This window comes from Sesamum indicum, linkage group LG2, assembly GCF_000512975.1.
Source record: "Sesamum indicum cultivar Zhongzhi No. 13 linkage group LG2, S_indicum_v1.0, whole genome shotgun sequence".
Lineage (NCBI taxonomy): Eukaryota > Viridiplantae > Streptophyta > Magnoliopsida > Lamiales > Pedaliaceae > Sesamum > Sesamum indicum.
Window position 1 is genome coordinate 313620 of NC_026146.1, and position 21161 is coordinate 334780.

Consider the following 21161-nt stretch of genomic DNA (forward strand, 5'->3'; position numbering starts at 1 on the left):
CCATTATAAGTAGGATGGTATTAAGCAACAAATACTTCAGTATTGATCAAACTGATGAAGATTATCAGAGTAATGCAATTATGAAGGTGGATGAGTTGCGAGGGTTGCTAGATGAGTGGTTTTTCTTCAGTGGTGTTTTCGAGATCGGGGATTGGATACCGTGGCTACGTTTCCTTGATCCGCAGGGTTATGTTAAGAGAATGAAGGCCTTGTCCAAGAAACTGGACAGCTTTTACGACTATGTGCTTCATGACCACCTAACTAGAAAGTCTGCACGAAAAGATCACTCCACTGTAGAAGATGTAGTAGACACATTATTGAAGCTGGCTGAGGATCCTAATCTTGAAGTTAAACTCACAGTGGATCAGGTGAAGGGATTAGTCCAGGTATTAATATCGTCTCGTTTCAACCTCAATTTTCTCTTCATGGTTTCTCCAAAATGTATACTTAAAGATATTTTCATTGCTACTTTTAATTAGCCTACTTTAATTTGATCTCTTTTGATATATTTACAGAATCTATTGGTTGGTGGGTCAGATACCTCAGCTACTACAGTGGAGTGGGCTATATGCGAGATTCTAAGACAACCTCGGATAATTGAAACGGCCAAGGAAGAACTTGACAGGGTAATAGGAAGAAATAGATGGGTGGAAGAGAGAGACTATTCTCAACTGCCTTATATCGATGCCATTATCATGGAATCGATGAGGCTGCATCCACTTGCCACATTTTTAGCCCCCCATTACGCCATGGACGACTGCAAAGTTGCAGGCTACGACATAAGTAAAGGAACAACTGTTCTCGTCAACACGTGGAGCATAGGGAGGGACCCCAATGCATGGGAGTCACCTTTAGAATTCATGCCTGAGAGGTTCCTAGGCAAAGAAATTGATATGACGGGAAGTAATTTTGCGATGTTGCCATTTGGGTCTGGCAGGAGGAGATGCCCTGGATACAACCTGGGACTTAAGGTTGTCCGAACAACATTGGCTAATTTGCTCCATGGATTTGAGTTGAAATTGGTCGAGGGCATGAGGGCTGAAGATATAAGCATGGAGGAAGAATATGGTCTCACTACACACCCAAAAGAGCCTCTTTCCATTGTTATGGAACCTACGCTTCCAAGCCACCTTTACTAAACTATACGCACCCTGCTCCTATTACAAGTGTTTTCAACCAATCTTATGCTTAATTATGTAAGACAACATTAAGTTAAGACAAGGATCTTCTAGTTCTTGTGATAAAACAATTATGGATAAATAATTATTTGTTAGTATTTTATGGGAATGCTTTTATTAATATATTTCTTTTAAGAGTATTTTTTTTTCTTTTTATGCATTAATATATTACATAACTTTGTCAAAAATATAAATGTGAGTTAAAAGTTGTTTGAGAAAAATACATATCACAATTGTTTTACTATCTTTTCAATATAAATACCATTGTTTTTTTATTATTTCTTGTATTTACACCATCTAGCAATAGATTTGACTTAAAAATATTGGAGTTGAAACATAGACGCAACAATTAAAATTGAACAGATCTGAATATCATGTGACAAAGTATAAAAGTTTGTCATGATGATGGATGGTGTCAATTCTGTGGAAACGTATGCTATTTTGTTCAACTGCACATAATAAATTATATAAAACTTATTATTTATATTTTTATCAGAAAGATTTTCATGTTCATATAGTGACACATGCAATATATCCAGTATCCAATGATATATAATTAATACAAGCGAAATAAAACTAATCATCTTTTTATCACGATTATGAATTCATTTTAGTCTAGTTTTATTTATTTTTTAAAGTAAATTTTTAATTTTGTTTTATTGAATATTAATGAATTATATTATAATAGATATATAATTTTTGATGTAGGATCAAATCGAAAGAATATATATATATATATAGAAGAATTAATCACGTCAGGTATTTAATTCATTATTCATGTAAAATTAACAATATGAAAATTTTTACTGTTTGAGGAATAACTAAAATGTAGTCAAGATTATCTTGATGCAACAACATTGTACTTTCAGTGGAATTTTCATACATTTTTTTAACCTTTGATTTATCATGTAAGAATTATTTTATTTAATTGATCGAATCGGTAGTCGCGTGATTCAGTGCATAAACTTAATTAATTATCATGCATGGATTATGGAGATATATCTTTCCTCTGAAGTCAAGTTGTTATTATAAATGTTAAAGGTTTTTTTTGAAATTTTACTCTAATTAAAAAGAAATAAAGAGAAATCTATCCCAAGGTATGTATAGATTGCTGGTTTAAAATTATTTTTCAGGTATTGTTTTCGTAAAAATATTGTCGGCATGCAAGATGATTTAATTTGATGCAAGTAGGATTATTGTCGTATAGAATTCTTATGGCACTAGAAAAGTTATTATTTTTCGTTACAATTAATTATTATGATAAATATAAATGAAGCACAACTTCACAACAACCATTAGCTGTTGTTTTTTCAAATGTGGTCAAAATTATGCCTAATGTTTTGACTATGTTTAAAAATTATGGTGAATATCGATCAATTTGGTTAAAGTTAAAATTTTTACTTTAATTTTGTTCAACTGTAATCAATAATATTAATTTACTATGATTATTAAGTTGTCATCATTTATAATAACAAAACTATTGAATTTGGCACAAAATATCAAAGATGATACACCCATAGACTGGGGAATGGAAGAACCCAGAAATTCTGATTTAGTATTCAGAAAATGGAGAAGATGACTCGCAGGAGTTGGAACCCGCGCTTAAATACAAATGAGCTAACTAACCCAAAACTACTAGTAACAAACTAACCACCTCGCCTATGACATGAACCAATGAGAATCTGAATAAATGACTAGTACGCCACATCGTATATACAACACTAGAGAAACAAAACAGAACACAAAACCCTCTTCTAAAATGCGTGTCTATCCAACATCAAACACAAATAAGGCAGCTTCATCTTGAGCATTTTGATCATCTGGAAGAATAGCAGCAGCAGGAGGCATCACCATCACTGTTGGAACATCTCCAGGCTCAACAAAAACTCAATTCTTTTTGGTGCGGTTTTCATGACCCAAAAGCATGTAACAATTACTTTATTTTATTTAAGGAAATATGAGCTGTGAATTTTCTCTAAAGTGAAGAAATAATCTGAAACAATGATAGGATGTATTTTCATGCACGCTGCTTTACCTTTTCCAAAGTGTTTGGGAGTCTCCGTCACTATATGTAAGAATTTTTCTACGAGAAATCTCATCTCTTAAAGTGTCATTGAATTTCTTAAAACAAATGAAAAAAATTGAAAATAACAACGACTACCACTCCCACGTGTTCACTCAATTCCAAAAAGTGTTTACTTTCGGACAAAATATTACACCGGCTTATGATGTATATTGGTAAAAAATGTTAACCTGTAAAGGTAAAAGATTAATTTAATATATATGAGGTACACATTAAACAAATGCAACCCACCACACCATATAACTTCCAACACTACTATAAATACCAAAATATTAGAGGTACACATTAAACAAATGCAACCCACCACACCATATAACTTTCAACACTACTATAAATACCAAAATATTAGAGCACCACACCATATAACTTTCAACACTACTATAAATACCAAAATATTAGAGGCACACATTAAACAAATGCAATCCACCACACCATATAACTTCCAATACTACTATAAATACCAAAATATTAGAGCCCGTTTGGTTGTGTTTTCATTTTCAGTTTCTAACAATTGTATTTGTATAAAAATACTTTTATTGATTTTTGTTCGAAAACTGATAATATGTTTAGATTAGTTATTTTCAAATATAGGTATATAGGTGTGAGAATTAAGAATATAGGTATATGTATTTTTTATGTGAAAGAAATTAATTATGAGGGTTGACCAAACTGGTTGGGAGAGAAAGCAATTTTATGTGATTTTGAAATAAGAAAACACATACTGACAAGATAAGACAAGTATGACCAACCCATGTGACCTATAATTTCAAAAAATTCAAGATTAAAATAAGAATGCATTCTCAATGAAAATGGCTTAATCAAACAAAATCTCAACTACCCAAATAGTAAAAAGTGAATAAATTCATTGAAACACAACCAAACGAGCTCTTAATTTTTTTAAGGCAAGTACTATTCATTGATAGTGACTATTTTTCTTGCAAAAGGATCTCCCTTAACAACCATATTTCACCTATTGTATAATTGTGACGCAGGTAAAATTTTTAATTTTATCCCTAAATAAAAACCTTGAACATACCATAATTAGATTGTGTGATTGGAGAAGTACTACCTACCACCTCACTTTGATTATTACATCACAAATCTTAGCTGAATTAAAAGAATTTTAGAACGTGAAAGACACAAACACCTATTAAAATAGGCATGAGTTTTACTAAATCGAGTTCAAGCCTGAAAATGATCATGAGTTTCAAACCATTAAGACATCTAAAATTGGAAAATTTTGGCACTAACGTTTATGGTACGTAATTATGAGCTCTTTTTTGAAATATCTATATTTATATTTAGCCTTAATTAAATATATTTTTTTTTTTGTAATTTTGATGTTTTTATAGTTTTATCTTTTATCTTTCTAGAATAACAAAAAAGTCCTGTAACTTTTTGACATTTAGTAATTCTTATTCTTTCGATGTTGGATTTTGCAAAAGTCTCTGAAAGAAATCACATGCACGATTATACTCTTTATTAGTTTCTTATTTGTTTACTTCATTGCATGTAGGGTAGAAGTTTTATAAAATGGATTCTTAAGTATTTTAATTTTGCTCAATCATGAAAGTTTTTTGAGCTCTAAGTAATTCGATTCTTGAAATTTGCCCAGAATGGTGGTGGGGTGAGAGTAGAGATGACAAAAAATGAACCACCTTCTGCTAAACGTTCACCAACTTTTTCTTTGATTTTTATTTTAGATTTTTGTTGGGCTTGCTGCAGAACAATTTACACCAGCTTCAACTATAAATATACTTACTCTCTCAGCAAATCCTCTGCCACAACCTCTGGATGCCGCTGATGGAGAACTCCGCTTGGGCATTATTAGCATTACTATGTTTAGCTGCATTGGCCTTTCTAATTCCCATAATAAACTTCAGACAGCATCCAAAACGGAAGTTTCCACCAGGTCCAAAGCCATGGCCTGTCATCGGAAATTTGCACCTGGTTGGTTCCCACCCACATCGATCCTTTCACGTTTTATCCCAAAAGTATGGTGATATTATGCAACTAAAGTATGGGAAGTTCCCTGTTGTAGTTGCATCCTCCCCTGAGATGGCCAAACAGTTCCTAAGGCTACACGATAAGGTCTTTGCCTCCAGGCCTGCACTTGCTGCCGGTAAGTACACTAGCTTCGATTACTCAGACGTGACATGGGCTCCTTACGGTCCACACTGGCGACAAGCACGTAAAATTTATCTATCTGAGGTGTTCAATGCAAAAAAACTCGAATCCTTTGAGTATATTCGAATTGAGGAGAGGCGTAATCTCCTCTCTCGTCTACACTCCCTATCAGGAAAGCCGGTTGTGCTTAAAGACCATTTATCCCGTTATTCTCTTTCCATTATAAGTAGGATGGTTTTTGGCGACGGATACATTAGTGAATCGGGACCTAATAAGTCCATAGTAACACTGGATGAATTGCATGAGCTATTGGATGAGTGGTTTTTGCTTAATGGGGTGTTCAATTTCGGGGACTGGATACCATGGTTAAATTTCCTTGATCTACAGGGATGTGTTAAGAAAATGAAGGGTCTGTACCAGAAATTGGACAGATTTCTCAACTATGTGATTGATGATCATCAAACTAGAAGGGCAATAGGAAAAGACTCAATCCAGGGAGACGCTGTAGACATGTTATTGCAGTTGGCTGAGGACGATAATCTTGAAATCAAACTCACGAGGGATCGTATCAAGGGATTGATACAGGTATGTATTAGTCTATATATCATTTTAGGCTTATTTACTTGATAAAAAATCAAGTATCACTAAGCTTGGGTTAATTACAAATATCACATGCATGGCTGCCTTTATAAAAACCTCTCTCTAGATCTCTCCCTCCCTAAAATCAGAAATATTTGATTTCTTTGTCGTGCGAGTATCATCATGCCATTACCTAATCCTTCTCTCCCTTCAATATATATGTATTTACTGTAGGACCTACTAGGTGGTGGCGCAGATACTGCAAGTACCACACTTGAATGGGCTATCCATGAAATTCTCAGAAATCCTCGTGTAATTGAAAAGGCAAAAGTAGAGCTTGACAGGGTTATTGGAAGAAACAGATGGGTAGAAGAGGAGGACACCTCAAAATTGCCTTATATTGATGGCATTATCATGGAGTCCATGAGGTTGCATCCACTCGGAACACTTTTAATCCCCCATTACGCAATGGAGGACTGCAAGGTTGCAGGATATGATATATCAAAAGGAACAACCATCTTGATCAACACATGGAGCATGGGGAGAAACCCTAACATATGGGATGCACCCGAAGAATTCTTGCCAGAGAGGTTTTTAGACAAGGACTTTGATGTCACTGGAGGTAACTTTTCCCTCTTGCCATTTGGCTCTGGTCGCCGGAGATGTCCTGGATACAACCTCGGACTTAAGATGGTTCGACCAACATTGGCAAATTTGCTGCATGGATTTAACTGGAATTTGGTTGATGGCATGAGGCCTGAAGATGTATCCGTGGAGGAATTCTACGGGCTCGCCACACAGCCTAAAAAGCCTGTTACCATTATTATGAATCCTGCACTTCCTGACCATCTTTACTGAATGAGTACGAGTAAATGTGGAGCGGCTCTGATACGGGTCCAGGGTCGGGCCCCCAACTTATCGGGGCCAATTGCCATCCGTAACTACTGTTTAATAATAATATTATACCTTCAAATCTTAATTGGCATGTAATAATTATTTTATTGTAATCTAGTAGTTGACATAATCGAGGTTTGTGTAAAATATTAAAAAATAAAATAATATTTGTGTCTCTAGTCATTATAATATATTTATGATGAAAAAAATCATTAAATAAGTATATTTTTTAAAACATTATTAAGTATAATTCTAGTTTTATTATTAGCGATTATAATTATGCATGATCATATAGAAAAATAGACATGAAATATTGAAAAGATTGGAAAAAATTGTAAAAAAGTCAAAAGTATATTAATGATTAATGTGATTAGGATGGATGTTAATAATTGAGATTATTAAATTAAACATAGTATGATGATGTATTTGATTCATATGCACACAAGTATGAAGCATGACCATACCCATTTTTCTCGTAGAATTTTCTTTACTAATTTACACCAGCTTCAGTAAATAGAAATACACTCTTCAATATCATCTGCATGCCGCTAGCCGATGGAGATCTCCACCTTCCACCAGGACCTGTCATCGCCAATTTGAATTCCCTTCACTTTTTATCCCAAAAGTAGGGCGATATATATATATACACATTCCCTGTCCTACTTAGACAACCTTTATCCCCGAGGATGGTATTAAGCAGCAAAATATTTTAGTGAATCACCAATATTCCATCATGTAATAATACTATATTACTTTGTTTTAAATAAAGAAATATGTCAAAAACATATGAGTCATGGGAAGATAAGAATAAACATCGCAGAAACTTATCATGATGAGTTGTGAAGATTTGTCTTTTAGTTGCCAGGAAATGATATCTGGAATTGAATGATGGCATCACCATGCATTGTATATAAATATGGTATCGTGCAGAAATGAATTAGATAAATGAGGCCGCAATTCATGAACTAAAAACTGTTTTTTGTTTCAGCCATGCTTTAAGACTAAAAGTATCAACTTTTAAATATTAGAGGACTAAGTGTGTTTTATATAAATAACTGCAAAGTTTACTTTCCTCACTAGCTAAATACAAAACAAAATATGTCAAAATTATAAAATTTACAGGATTAATTGTATTTTTACTTCATATATGTAGGGATCTTTGTGATTTTGGTCCTTAAATTAACCCACTTATGTAGTTTTGTTTCTCAAATAATTTGAGGTTGTAATTTTAGTTTGTGTTTTAGTTCTTCCGCTTAATAAAATCATTAAAATTAATGAAAACTTCATTTGAAAGGAAAAAAAACCCCTATTTTTCCTTTCTTTTTGTGGGATTTCTCAAGTTTCGGTACAATGCACTAATTTCTCCCATTTTCCTTTAAGCTTGAGGAAAGAAAAAGCTAAATAAACTTAAACAACATTATATATAGGGCAAATTGCAATTTTCGTCCAGTTTCTTAGGGGCGGTGGCATTTTCAGTCCAGATCTTTTCCAAAATAGTATAGTAGAACAATAGTTATAAAACTTTGGCAATTTTAGGACAAATTACCCTAAATCAGCCGAAATTGTGCACGTTTGGGGCACGTGAGCGTCTGAAAATTGGGGAAAGCATACGTGTCCGGTGATGCCGCTTACGTGTAAAAAAAGGGGGGGCAAAGATGACATGGCAAAGCTGACGTGGAAAAAAAGCCCACGTCAGCTTGCCAACATGGAAACTGTTGGAGGGAAAACAGTGAGCACGTTTTCCTCACGTGCCGTCGTCTTCTCACCTCTTTTACAGAGTAGGGTAAAGAAAGAGGGGTAAATTTTCCCAGCCAAATCCCTAAATTGAGAAGAAAGACAAAAGAGTAAAAACGCAATTACTGGATTTTAGCACGAAGGAAAAGGAGTTTTCACAGCTGTAAAAACGATTGTGGGAAGATGGTCGTCATTCGCGCAGACAGGCATGTGAATATGCCACCGCCTGCATATCGTAAGTGGTTCCTCCATTTTTCTTTTATTTTGCTTACATTGTGCTTAGTGCTCTCAAAATAGTATTTAAAGGAACGTGAATTTGGTATTGTGAAAAGGAAAAACATGGTCCCCTGCTGTTTTGTTGTTTTGTGTGTGTGTGTCCGTTTTTTTGTTTTTTTTTGTATTGCTATTTTGTAAAGGGGAAACGTGGTCCCCCAATAAATTGCTATTATAATGTTGGTGTGTTGTTATTGCTATGTTGCTTAGGTTTTTTTTTTCTATGCTCTTTTTACAGACCCTGAAACAGAATCTATAACAGTAGCTGTGTTCTATGGGGGTGAACTTAGAAACATGCCTGTTGCAGCTTGCATTGGGGGAAAATTACAGAAATTTGATTATGTGAATGTGACACATATGAACAGGCAAAATCTTGAACTATTTGCTGAAAAATGTGGAGTTTCTGGGGAAGGAATCAGGTTCTACATAATTAAAAATGGTGGCTTTAAACTATTGTTCAGTGATGAAGACATACTAGAACAAGCTTTAGATCACATGCAAACCAGAGAATTTACAGTATATATTGAACATACGCCTCCAGAACCTAATGAGGTTGCTGTTGAAACTGGTCCAGTGAGGGGGAAAAGGGGTAAAACAAAGGCAAAAGGGAAGGGGAAGGGGAAGGTGATGGAGAAGGAGAAGGGGAAAACCAAAGTAGCGGAGGATGATGACATAGTATTTTTGGGAGTTGTAGGAGGAGGAAATGACATAAATGCTGAAACAGGGGGTGGGGAGGATGATGAAACAGGAGGAAATGACATGAATGCTGAAACAGGGGGTGAGGAGGGTGATGAAACAGGGGGTGAGGAAGACAATTCTGAAAATGAATCAATTGATATGGTGGCTAGTGAGAATGATCTTGATGAACATAGACAGTCAGATGATGAGGAGAACGGGCCTAATTTTGTTGCATTCAATCCAGATCAAAAGCATGATCCTGCACTTGAGTTGGGAATGATCTTTAGTTCTAAGAAAGAGTTCAAAAAAGCAGTGCAATCACATGCAATAAAAACTAAGAGAACTGTCCAATTCACTAAGAATGATTCCTTCAGAGTCTATGCTGTGTGTTCTGGGGAGGAATGTGAGTGGAAAATACATGCAACAAAGTTGAAGAATGAACAAACTTTCCAGGTTAATCTGTACAAGGATGAGCACACATGCCCACAAGTATTCAAAGTAAAAAATGTGAAAACTAGTTGGTTAAGTGAAAGATATCTTCAGGACTTCAAGTCTGATCCAAAAAGATGTGTAAAGGGGTGGAGGGTAGACATCATGAATGAGCTTAGATGTCATGTGTCTAGAGATCAAGCGTACAGGGCCAAGAGAGAAGCTTTAAAGAAACTAGAAGGAAGCCCGGAGTATCAATTTACAAAATTATGGGATTATGCAGAGGAACTTAGGAAAACAAACCCTGGTTCAACTGTCATATTGGGGATTAATGATGAAAATGGGCAGAACAGATTTGAAAAGTTCTATGTTTGTTTCAGTGCTTTGAAGCAGGGGTTTTTGGGAGGTTGTAGGCCTGTTATATGTGTAGATGGTTGTCATTTGAAGGGACCTCATAAGGGAATATTGCTAACTGCTGTCGGGGTGGATCCGAATAATAACTTGTACCCCATTGCATATGATGTGGTCCAGAGGGAGTCTACAGACACATGGGAATGGTTCTTAACGGTGCTGAAACAGGATGTGTGTATTCAGAGAGACAATGAATACACATTTATGTCAGACAAACAGAAAGGACTTATACAGGCATTTCAAAGTGTCTTTCCTAATGCTGCACACAGATTTTGTGTAAGACATTTACACAATAATTTCAAGAATGCGGGTTTTAGGGGTCTTGCATATAAAAATGCAATGTGGAAAGCAGCAAGAGCAAGCACAGTGGGGGAGTTTAAACTAAGAATGGAAGAGATAAAGAAGTTAGATGAGAAAGCTTTTGATTGGTTGAATGAAAAGCCCCCAAGTGAGTGGAGTAAGTCACATTTTACTGAATTGCCAAAATGTGATATGTTACTTAATAATTGTTGTGAAAGCTTCAATGCAAACATAATGGATGCAAGAGATAAGCCTATTCTTACAATGCTAGAATGGATAAGGGAATATCTAATGCGAAGATTGCAAGAAAACAGGGAAAAAGCATCCAAGCAGTGGAAAGAAAATCTGTGCCCCAAAATTAAAAAGTTGCTGCAGAAGCACATTGATAAAATTGGTGATTGCATCCCTATTAAGGCCAATGATAGATACTATCAAATTTCATGTTATGATGGGAGTCAATTCTCAGTGGATTTGGAGAGGAGAACATGTACATGTAGATTGTGGCAGTTGTCAGGAATCCCTTGCAAGCATGCATGCAGTGCAATTTTTAATCAAAATTTGCAGCCTGAAGAGATGGTTCACCCTTACTACAATGTGGATACATACAAGTCAGTGTATGAACCTGCTATAATACCAATCAGTGGTGAAATGTTGTGGGCTGAGACAGGCTTCATTCCTCCGTTGCCTCCAAACTTTGGAAGGGGTCCTGGAAGACCTGCTGGAGCAAGAAATAGAGAGCTTGATGAAGGTAAAGAAAAAGATGGTAAGAAAAAGCAGAAGAAACAGATTAAACTGAGAAGGCAACATGTCAAACACCACTGCAAGATATGTGGTGAAGAGGGGCATAATGCAAAGGAATGTGCCTTATATAAGGACATGCAAGAACCTGGGCTTGATGAGATTGAAATGAATGCTTTGTTTTCAAAGGTGACTCAATATTCACTTTTATTTTTATACATTCCTCTGTTGTATACATATAAACTAATGTACTCTTTTGTATATTAATTTTCATTTTCAGGCAGGTTCGTCATCCACAAGCACTACAAGGAAGAGGAAACATTATGTCTATGAAGATCCAAATAGGGTAAGTATGCTTACCTTTTAATGGGTGTTTAATCATTAATCATATTGTACAAATTGGTTGACCGTGTGTTCAATGATATTGAATTAGGTGAATATGTCTGCTAGTGATAGTGGAGTAAATGATCAACCACCAATTTTACCTCCAATTGTGGAACAACATGAGCCAATGCAGCATGATGTGGAGCCAGAAATACTGACAGAACCTGGCCCTACACCCACTCCACCATGTGTTCAAGGGCCTACAATGTACGAACAATTGTAGATGGCCAACACAAACATGTCATTCCGACCCCAAGTGACATTGCAACCGAGACTCAACATCAGGGCACCTCCTCCAATGACTGGTACCAGTTTCATGCCCTCTTTTTCAAGCAGGCTGGCAGCTCCTATTTCCAAGACAATAGTGAAGGAGCATGGCAGAAAGTGGGTTGACATCTCTAGTTGGCCTTCCCAAAGTTCTGAGGATCACGGGCAAAAGTAGTTTTTGTGTACTTGCTTTTGTGAATCAATTTTTGTGTTGGGGTGGTAGGAATGGAGTTTTTGTGGATAGTGTGTTGTGAATCAGTTTTTGTGAATGGAGTTTTTGTGGATAGTGTGCTGTGAATCAGTTTTTGTGAATGGAGTTTTTGTGGATAGTGTTTTTTGGTTGTGCAAGTGTAGTGAAATGTCCTCAAGTCAAATACATTGCAATGTAAGGATTCTTGGCAGAAATTATGATATGCAGAAATTATGAGTTCTGTTTTATGTTTGCAGAAATTATGAGTTATGAGTTATCCATTACTTTTGGTGTTGAAGTTTTGGTGTGCAAAAATTTTTGCCAAATGGTAACATTTTGGTTCGGTTTGCAGAAATTATCCATTACTTTTGGTGTGCAAGTTTTGGTGTTGAAGTTTTGGTGTCCAAATGGTAACATATGAATTTTTGGTTTGGTTTGCAGGAAATGTTGAAGTTTTGGTTTGCAGGAAAAGTAACGTGCAGAAACAGGATTACACATAACCAAATGGTAGCATATGAATTTGTAATACAATTAATTGAAAGATGAAACTAAACACTACATACTAAATACAATACAATACATTGAAACAGGGGAAAATTCCATTACATATAAGCACTGATACAAGTATTTCAAAAATACCAAATACAATACATTCAAAGCCTAACTATCTTCTTCATCTTTTACACCCTACTAAGCCTAACCATCTTCTTCATCTTCTACACCCTATATTTTTCTTGTTGCTTCTTCGAACACAATCCAACACTCACCCAAATGCACATTATGCAAATAACCAACAAAACAACTGTCAGTCTCCAAAGTCTTCCATGTCTGAAATTTAGTTTCAAAATTTCCGCTTCCATTTCATTCTTCTTGCGCAATAAACCTAGGATAATTGTACGTGCCCTTCTACACATTGGAGGGTCCTCCCAATCAAAAAAACCACACCCACCCATCTACAATTAGTTAAGAAAATAAGAAAAATATAATGAGGAGAAAATTCAGCAAAGTGGAGATGAACAAAAAAAAAAAACAAACTTACATTGTAGTTTTTACATGAATGGAATCTCCTTCCAGGATTGATCTCAGTCCATGAGGTCCGAAGCACTGCCCTCTTTCCACAATAGCAATCGACAAGAGATGAAACGCTGCTCATTTCAATTCCTTGCTCAATTTCTCCTTAAATCGTGCCTTGGGAGTGAATTTTTTCTTGCGTGCCAAAGATTGGGGATAAGCGAACTAGGGTTCTTGCAAACATTAGGGGTAAGCTGTGAATGCGTTTTGCAGAGCAAAAAGAGCGATTTTAATTGGCAAGCTGACGTGGGCTTTTTTTCCACGTCAGCTTTGCCACGTCATCTTTGGCCCCCTTTTTTTTACACGTAAGCGGCATCACCGGACACGTATGCTTTCCCCAATTTTCAGACGCTCACGTGCCCCAAACGTGCACAATTCCGGCTGATTTAGGGTAATTTGTCCTAAAATTGCCAAATTTTTATAATTATTGTTCTACTATACTATTTTGGAAAAGACCTGGACTGAAAATGCCACCTCCCCTAAGAAACTGGACGAAAATTGCAATTTACCCTTATATATATATATTCTTAACAAAACATTGTGAATAACTAATGACGTCTAACTCAGTTGAAGAGGTTGAGGTCCTATGATCTTATAGGTCATGAGCTTGAGCCCCATAATTGATGGGTGTCAAGATCACCAAAAATAATTCTTACTACACTTGGGAAAGTGGGAGTAGGGTCGATCCACAGAGATTGATTTTAAGTTGATTTCTTTAAGAAAAAGAAAATAATGGGGGGAGATTAATGATAAAAAGAAATAATTGAAAACTAAATAAATAATTAAAAATACCTGGTAAAGATACGAGAAGGAGATTTTCCAGTTAAAGCTAGGATCATACTTGATTCTTTGAGTTGATCATTAATGCAAGAATAACACATGTATAGACAAATAAATCAGTTATGGTTGTTGGTACGACCTAACAACCTCACATTTCCTTACCTTTTTGTTAGCCAAGGTACGACCGTTGGCTAGATCCCTAATTAACAAACAACCCTGGGAACGTCCACAAGATCTAATCTATTAACAGCATTAAGAATTAAAAAGGCTTGATTCTAATTAACAAACTCCTACGAGGATAATTTGTTTAAACTAGATCATGCATTCCCCATAACATAACTAGTTACTATGATATAATTAATCATGCTATATTGCTACTAAGCATTGAACTAAATAAACAATTACACGGATTTATAAAGTCCAATTAGCTAAGCAAACCTTCTTGATAATGAACAACCGGCCGAATCATTCATAAATCAGACGTTTGTAATTAAAGCACAGAGAATAGCATGAATATTCATTTAACAAGTATAAAGGGCAGATTAGATCTCACAACGATTACGAATCAAGCAATCACCATACTTTAACTAAAAAATAAGGAATTTAGCCGAACATGTTAATAGAAGAACACACTAAAAAGTGGAATTCCATTAATTCCGGTTATAAAATAAAAATAAAAGAAAAAGGATGAACAAAGAATTCTATAGAGTTCTAATCAATAACTGAGTTCCTTCAAATGAAGAGACCCCCCTATTTATAATAAAAGTCTCCAACGAATCTAGACGTAGAGGGGGGATAAATACGTGATTAACTCTAAAAAGGTAAATAAATCACAAGAGATAAGTTTTAAAGAGTCCTTTCTAAGCCTAAACACTTCATTCCTTTATCTTTTGTGGAAATTACTTGTTTTCCTCCTTGACCCGAGTTGACCACTCCGCGTGGGCACACTTAGTCAATTATGCAGAAATTTTCTTGTAATCTCCTTTTTCCTTTTTGATGCCTTCAATTTCAATTTTAGCTTGATTTTTGCCATCTTTGTCTCATATCTTCCTTTTTTGCTGAATATGCAATAAAATCACATAACTAGAGATGTTTTGGCCTAAAAAGAAAGATTAAATCGCTATAAAATCATGACAATTGCAGAGTTATCAATAATATACGTAAAATATTGTTTTTACTGCGTAATAGGTATTGTTTATGGTAATAGTAGATACCGATTGGTTTGATTTAGTCAATCTGATATTATTAATCACTATTACTTTAAATAAAAATGTACATTATAAGGTATAAGAATGTTATAGTTTTACGGCGCATCTAAATTGAAATTTAGCAATAGATTAGCTTATTTGATTGGACGAGTACCGACCACCTCCATCAGACTTTGAATATTACGAATATTCACAAATCTTTGCTAATTAAGAGATATTTAGAACGTGAAAGACACAAACGCCTACTAAAACACACATGTTTTTATCAAAAAGTCGAAGCCTGAAGTTGATCATTAGGTTCAAAAGGATTAGGACATCTAAATATTGGAAAATGTTGGAATTGACGTGTATGGTAAGAACTCTTTTTGAATATCTCTATATATTTGTATTTATACTATTCTGAAAGAATGAATGATTTTAAATGTTTCTTTTAATTTTAATCTATCTCATGATTTATGTAGCTTTAATGGTATATATGTAAAGTAACAATATTGTTATATATTATCAAAATTTAATTTTGATAGTAATTGAATTAATAAAAAAAATATATTAATTCAAAATATTGAATGTAGTCAACATAATTAGGATAAGACTTCAAAAGTTCATTTAAGTATTTAAATCCATATGTAAAATTACTAAATTCTTATAATTACTAATTTCCTAATTACATTTCTTGGTATGTGTATTATTTTTGTTTTTTTAAGAATAGTATCTATATATCTATGCATGATTCTATCATACATGCAATGAACTAACTAAACAAAATAACAAACAAAGAGTAATTGTGCATGCAATTCAATACAAAATTACTTTTACCGAATAGAATTTCGTATTAAAATTTCTATGTTCATAACTTAGATGCCTAACAAAGGTTGATATAAGATTATTTTGATCAAAGGTTATTACAAATGCCTAACAAGATTAAGGGTAAATTTTAATTATTTGTAAATATAAAATTAATCATCAAATAATCAAAATAATAGACATCTAGCTGCCTAGTTCTCAATTATTATTTACTACATGTATACAATAAATATATATTTTTTAAAATTGTAATTTAGATTTTGCAGAACAATTTACACCAGCCTCAAACTATAAAAATACTTTCCTCGATCTCAGCAATTTCTCTGCCACAACCTCATCTCTATCATAATCATACTAGGTCCGAAGCCATGGCCTGTAATCGGCAATTTGCACCAGCTGGTTGGTTCCACTTCCCACCCACAATATCGATCCTTTCACAGTTTATCCCAATCTATGGTGATATTATGCAACTAAAGTATGGGAAGTTCCCAATTGTAGTTGCATCTTCCCCTGAGATGGCCATAACAGTTCCTAAGGGTACACGACAAAGGCCTGCACTTGCTGCCGGTAAATACACTAGCTTTGATTACTTAGACGTGACATACAGCCCACACCGCCGTAAAATTTGTCTGTCTGTGGTGTTCAATAATAAAAAACTCGAATCCTTTGAGCATATTCGATGGTATTGAGCAGAGGCGTAATTTCCTCTGTCGACTACGCCCAGTTGTGCTTAGACATTGTTTATCCTGTTATTCTCTTTAATTTCCATTATAATTCTTCGGGTGCATCCCATATGTAATGAATTCTTCCTATGCTCCATGTCTCGATTAGGATACCATATATCAAAGGGAACAATAATCCTGATGATCAAAAGATGGAGTATAGGGAGAAACCCCAAAACATGCATGGGATCGATGCACCTAAATAATACTTGCTTGAGAAATTGATCTGACGTTTGATAACTTTGTCCTCTTGCCAATCATAGAAATACTATTTAAATATAATAACTACTTTTTCATTCTTATTCCAATTTTATTCATGTAAATCGATCATGTCCTAACAATAAAGGGACGTGAAAAAAGTACAAAAACCAAATAAAACAGACATCATATATTACTAAATCAAGTTCAAGGGCGAAAATGATGAGTTTCCAAGGAATATAAGAGACATCTATATTTGGGCACTGAGAAGCGTGCAGTTCACACCTAACAATATTAAGAGTAAAAGTTTATTTATTCATAATTAGTATAAAGCTAATAGTAAAATAATGAATGTCTATTAGCCGATTAATATTATTAAGTTGCAGTATATATGGTTGATTGTTTGTGAAGCACTTAATTTGTAAAGTGGAACTTCCTAGCCACTATAATTAACATGCATCATCTGTATTAATTGCTTACAACCTTAATGGAAAGGAAAAAGGGTATATATATATATATATATATATATAGTCAATCTTGAATTGTGAAGTGGAATTAAGGCACTTTGTTGATCAATAACAATTATAACCCTTCTCCGAAAATTGCATACAGATGAGTATATAGAAAGAAGATCGTATAACAAATATATACATACACTCTTCGGCCACCACAAATAGTTCCAACAAAATAAAATTCTTTCTATTCAACTTTTTTATCTGAATTAAGTTAATTTCCAGGGCATGTGGCTGCGGTGAATAATATTCAACTTAGCTAACATTACAATTACAACTTCGTTTCCTCATGCATACGTTTGGTGTTTGTATAGTTGTGGAAAAGTGGATGACTCACCGTATCGGTTTGGCACTCTTCGTCCAGCGTGCCAACAAACAAGGAATCATCGTCTTTACCTTGCCGCACAACAATTTAGACCAGCTGCTATTATAAATAACCTTACCCTCACAAGTCACAACGAATTCTCTGCCACTATATCATCTTCATCTGCATGCCGCTGATGGAGAACTCCTCTTGGGCATTATTAGCATTACTACATTTAGCTGCTGCCCTGGCCTTTCTCTCCAAAATATTCCTTAGACCACACCCAAAACGAAACTTTCCACCCGGACCAAAGCCATGGCCTGTCATCGGCAATTTGAACCTGGTTGGTTCCATTCCACATCAATCCCTTCACTTTTTATCCCAAAAGTACGGCGATATTATGCAACTAAAGTTTGGGAAATTCCCAGTTGTGGTTGCATCCTCCCCGGAGATGGCCAAACAGTTTCTAAGGGTACACGATACAGTTTTTGCCTCTAGACCTGCACTTGCTGCTGGTAAATACACTAGCTATAATTACTCGGACATGACGTGGGCTCCCTACGGCCCTTTTTGGCGACAAGCACGTAAAATTTATCTCTCTGAGGTGTTCAGTGCAAAAAAACTAGAATCCTTGGAGCATATTCGTATTGAGGAGAGGCATAATTTCCTGGCCCGTCTATATTCCCTCTCTGGAAAGCCGGTCGTACTTAGAGAGCATTTATCCCGTTATACGCTTTCCAATATAAGTAGGATGGTATTAAGCAGCAAATATTTTAGTGAATCAGAACATGATAAGTCTGTAGTAAAGCTAGATGAGTTGCAAGAGATGTTGGACGAATGGTTTTTGCTCAATGGGGTTTTCAATATTGGGGACTGGATACCATGGCTAAGTTTTCTTGATCTACAGGGATATGTTAAGAGAATGAAGGCTTTGTACAAAAAGTTTGACAGGTTCCACAACTATGTAATTGATGATCATCAAACTAGAATGGCAACAGAAAAAGACTCCGCCCCAGGAGATGTGGTAGATGCATTATTACAGTTGGCTGAGGATCCTAATCTTGAAGTCAAACTCACAAGAGACGGTGTCAAGGGATTATTACAGGTATGTATTAGTCTAAACAAAAATGAAAATAGTTATCGAACTAAAATTAAAATTAGGCATACTTAGCGGACTAAAATAATACTTTTTCCTATTAGTCTAAGCTTTCAAACCCATTTACTTCATAAATTTCAAGATCCGTTTAAAGATTTTCATGAAAATAGAGAACTCATTTTATATTTTGCTTATATAAACTAAAAGTATTAATTGCACATATCATGTACAAATACCACATGGCCATCTTCATAATACCTTTCTTTGCCTTAAGAATCCTGTTTGTTTATGTTTTCATTTTCTGCGGAGAATCGTATTTTCAATTTTGTGTAGATTTTTGTTAAAAATGAGAATACGTTTGGATTAGTTAATAAAATTGTATTCTATATTAGACTGTGGTATCAAATCAATATATTTCTAATAACAATGCGTATAAACAAAATATTTTCACCTTAATAATTCAATTTTCATTACCTAATTACCCAATAATTTGTGCTTATATATGGTCGTCATGTCATTACCTAATTGTGGTCATCTCAAATCTTTCTGCAGTTTCATTTTCAGTTTTCATTACCTAATTAATTCTTTTCTCTCCTGACAATATACATAGGACTTACTAGCTGGTGGCACAGATACCTCAGCTACGACAATCGAGTGGGCTATCCATGAACTTCTAAAACATCCTCACGTAATTGAGAAGGCCAAAGAAGAGCTCAACAGAGTTATTGGAAGAAACAGATGGGTAGAAGAGAACGACTTCCCTAATTTGCCTTATATTGATGCCATCATCATGGAATCGATGAGGTTACATCCATTGGCGACATTTTTAGCCCCCCATTATGCCATGGAGGACTGTAAAGTTGCAGGTTATGATATATCAAAGGGAACAACAATTCTCATCAATACATGGAGCATAGGGAGAGACCCCAACTCATGGGATGCACCCAATGAATTCCTGCCGGAGAGGTTTGTGGGCAAAGAAATTGATCTGACAGGAAGTAATTTTGCCCTCTTGCCATTTGGTTCTGGCCGGAGGAGATGTCCTGGATACAATCTTGGACTTAAGATTGTTCGGACAATATTGGCTAATTTGTTGCATGGATTTGATTTGAAGTTGGTTGATGGCATGAGACCTGAAGATATATGCATGAAGGAACTATATGGACTTACTACACATCCTAAAAAGCCTCTTGCCATCATCATGGAACCTATACTACCCAAGAACTTTTACTAAATTTATATTATATGAAGAATAAATGTAGTCAATGCAAGTAAGTACCACTATATATATAGTTCAATAATCGATCGATCATGCTTTTGATCATTTGAGCATATAATAATTATTTTGTTTGAAATAAAGAAATATGTCAAAAGCAAGAGTCATAGGTTGATAAGATGAGTAGTGGAAATTTGTCTTTTATTAGTACATGCACCAAAGTTTTCTTGCGGTGAAGTTCATCTTATTGGAAATGCGCCGCCTTAGACTCTGATTGCCACAATTGACAGAAATGATTAATTATATTCTTTTGGTAATGTACAAAAGTATTCTAGCAGGTTCCAGTCGTACCACAAAAATTCACAAAATTTTTAAAATTATTGATGAACTAGCTTGCAAAATAGAGGTTAGCACTCTGATTTAAATCAATAACAAATTTACTAAAAGGAATAAAAAGAAAACTTGAATTAAAGTAAAAATAATAGTTGAAAGTAATGATGAAGCGACGAAAATCGAATTGGGTGCAAAAAGTACGCTGAAAATATCTTAAAAATCGAGAGAGAATAAGAGTTTGAGTGTGATAACTTATGTTTCCAAAATAATTGCAAAATACCTCAATTTATAAGAATCGTAGAGCAAAATCTGGAGGGTAGTTGGTATGAATTTAGTGTCAATGGTTACCTACACGTGTTAGCTACATAACAAAAAAAGAATCTCAGAATTTGAATTTATTTAGACAAATATATGGTCATTTGACCAAGCATTGTCAAGTCCGCCCATGTATCTAGGGAAGTAGTTACTTTCAGACTAAAGAGTCAATTTCAAATGGCTCTCTTGAAATTAACCGGAATTTTTTTACTATAACGGATCTTAAGGTGTCAACCACCTGCATGAAGTGGTCTCCCTGTTCTTTGATAACTAAATTTGCTAGATTGAGCTCAAACAGGTGGTACAGAAGAATTCGTTGTAATATGTTATTTATATA

The 21161-nt window shown here is 34.9% G+C and overlaps 2 protein-coding genes and 1 pseudogene across 2 annotated transcripts; all 3 read left to right on the forward strand.

The window, feature by feature from the left end:
* The window catches only part of LOC105177486, a 1775-nt pseudogene extending 474 nt beyond the window's left edge, over positions 1-1301 (forward strand).
* Positions 4807-6946, forward strand: LOC105175169 (flavonoid 3'-monooxygenase-like). The gene is made up of 2 exons (XM_011097520.2): positions 4807-5973; positions 6202-6946. The coding sequence occupies exons 1-2, from the start codon at positions 5056-5058 to the stop codon at positions 6823-6825; spliced, it is 1542 nt and encodes a 513-aa protein (XP_011095822.1). The 5' UTR covers positions 4807-5055; the 3' UTR covers positions 6826-6946.
* Positions 18009-20450, forward strand: LOC105175177 (flavonoid 3'-monooxygenase-like). The gene is made up of 2 exons (XM_011097525.2): positions 18009-18969; positions 19571-20450. Exons 1-2 carry the CDS (start codon positions 18052-18054, stop codon positions 20192-20194), a joined length of 1542 nt encoding a protein of 513 aa, XP_011095827.1. The 5' UTR covers positions 18009-18051; the 3' UTR covers positions 20195-20450.

Bases quoted from the DNA above. Each gene is read 5' to 3' on its own strand.
- LOC105175169 (XM_011097520.2), top strand. From the start codon at position 5,056: ATGCCGCTGATGGAGAACTCCGCTTGGGCATTATTAGCATTACTATGT. The intron at 5,974-6,201 runs GTATGTATTAGT...TATTTACTGTAG, and splicing joins GTATCAAGGGATTGATACAG to GACCTACTAGGTGGTGGCGC.
- LOC105175177 (XM_011097525.2), top strand. From the start codon at position 18,052: ATGCCGCTGATGGAGAACTCCTCTTGGGCATTATTAGCATTACTACAT. The intron at 18,970-19,570 runs GTATGTATTAGT...CAATATACATAG, and splicing joins GTGTCAAGGGATTATTACAG to GACTTACTAGCTGGTGGCAC.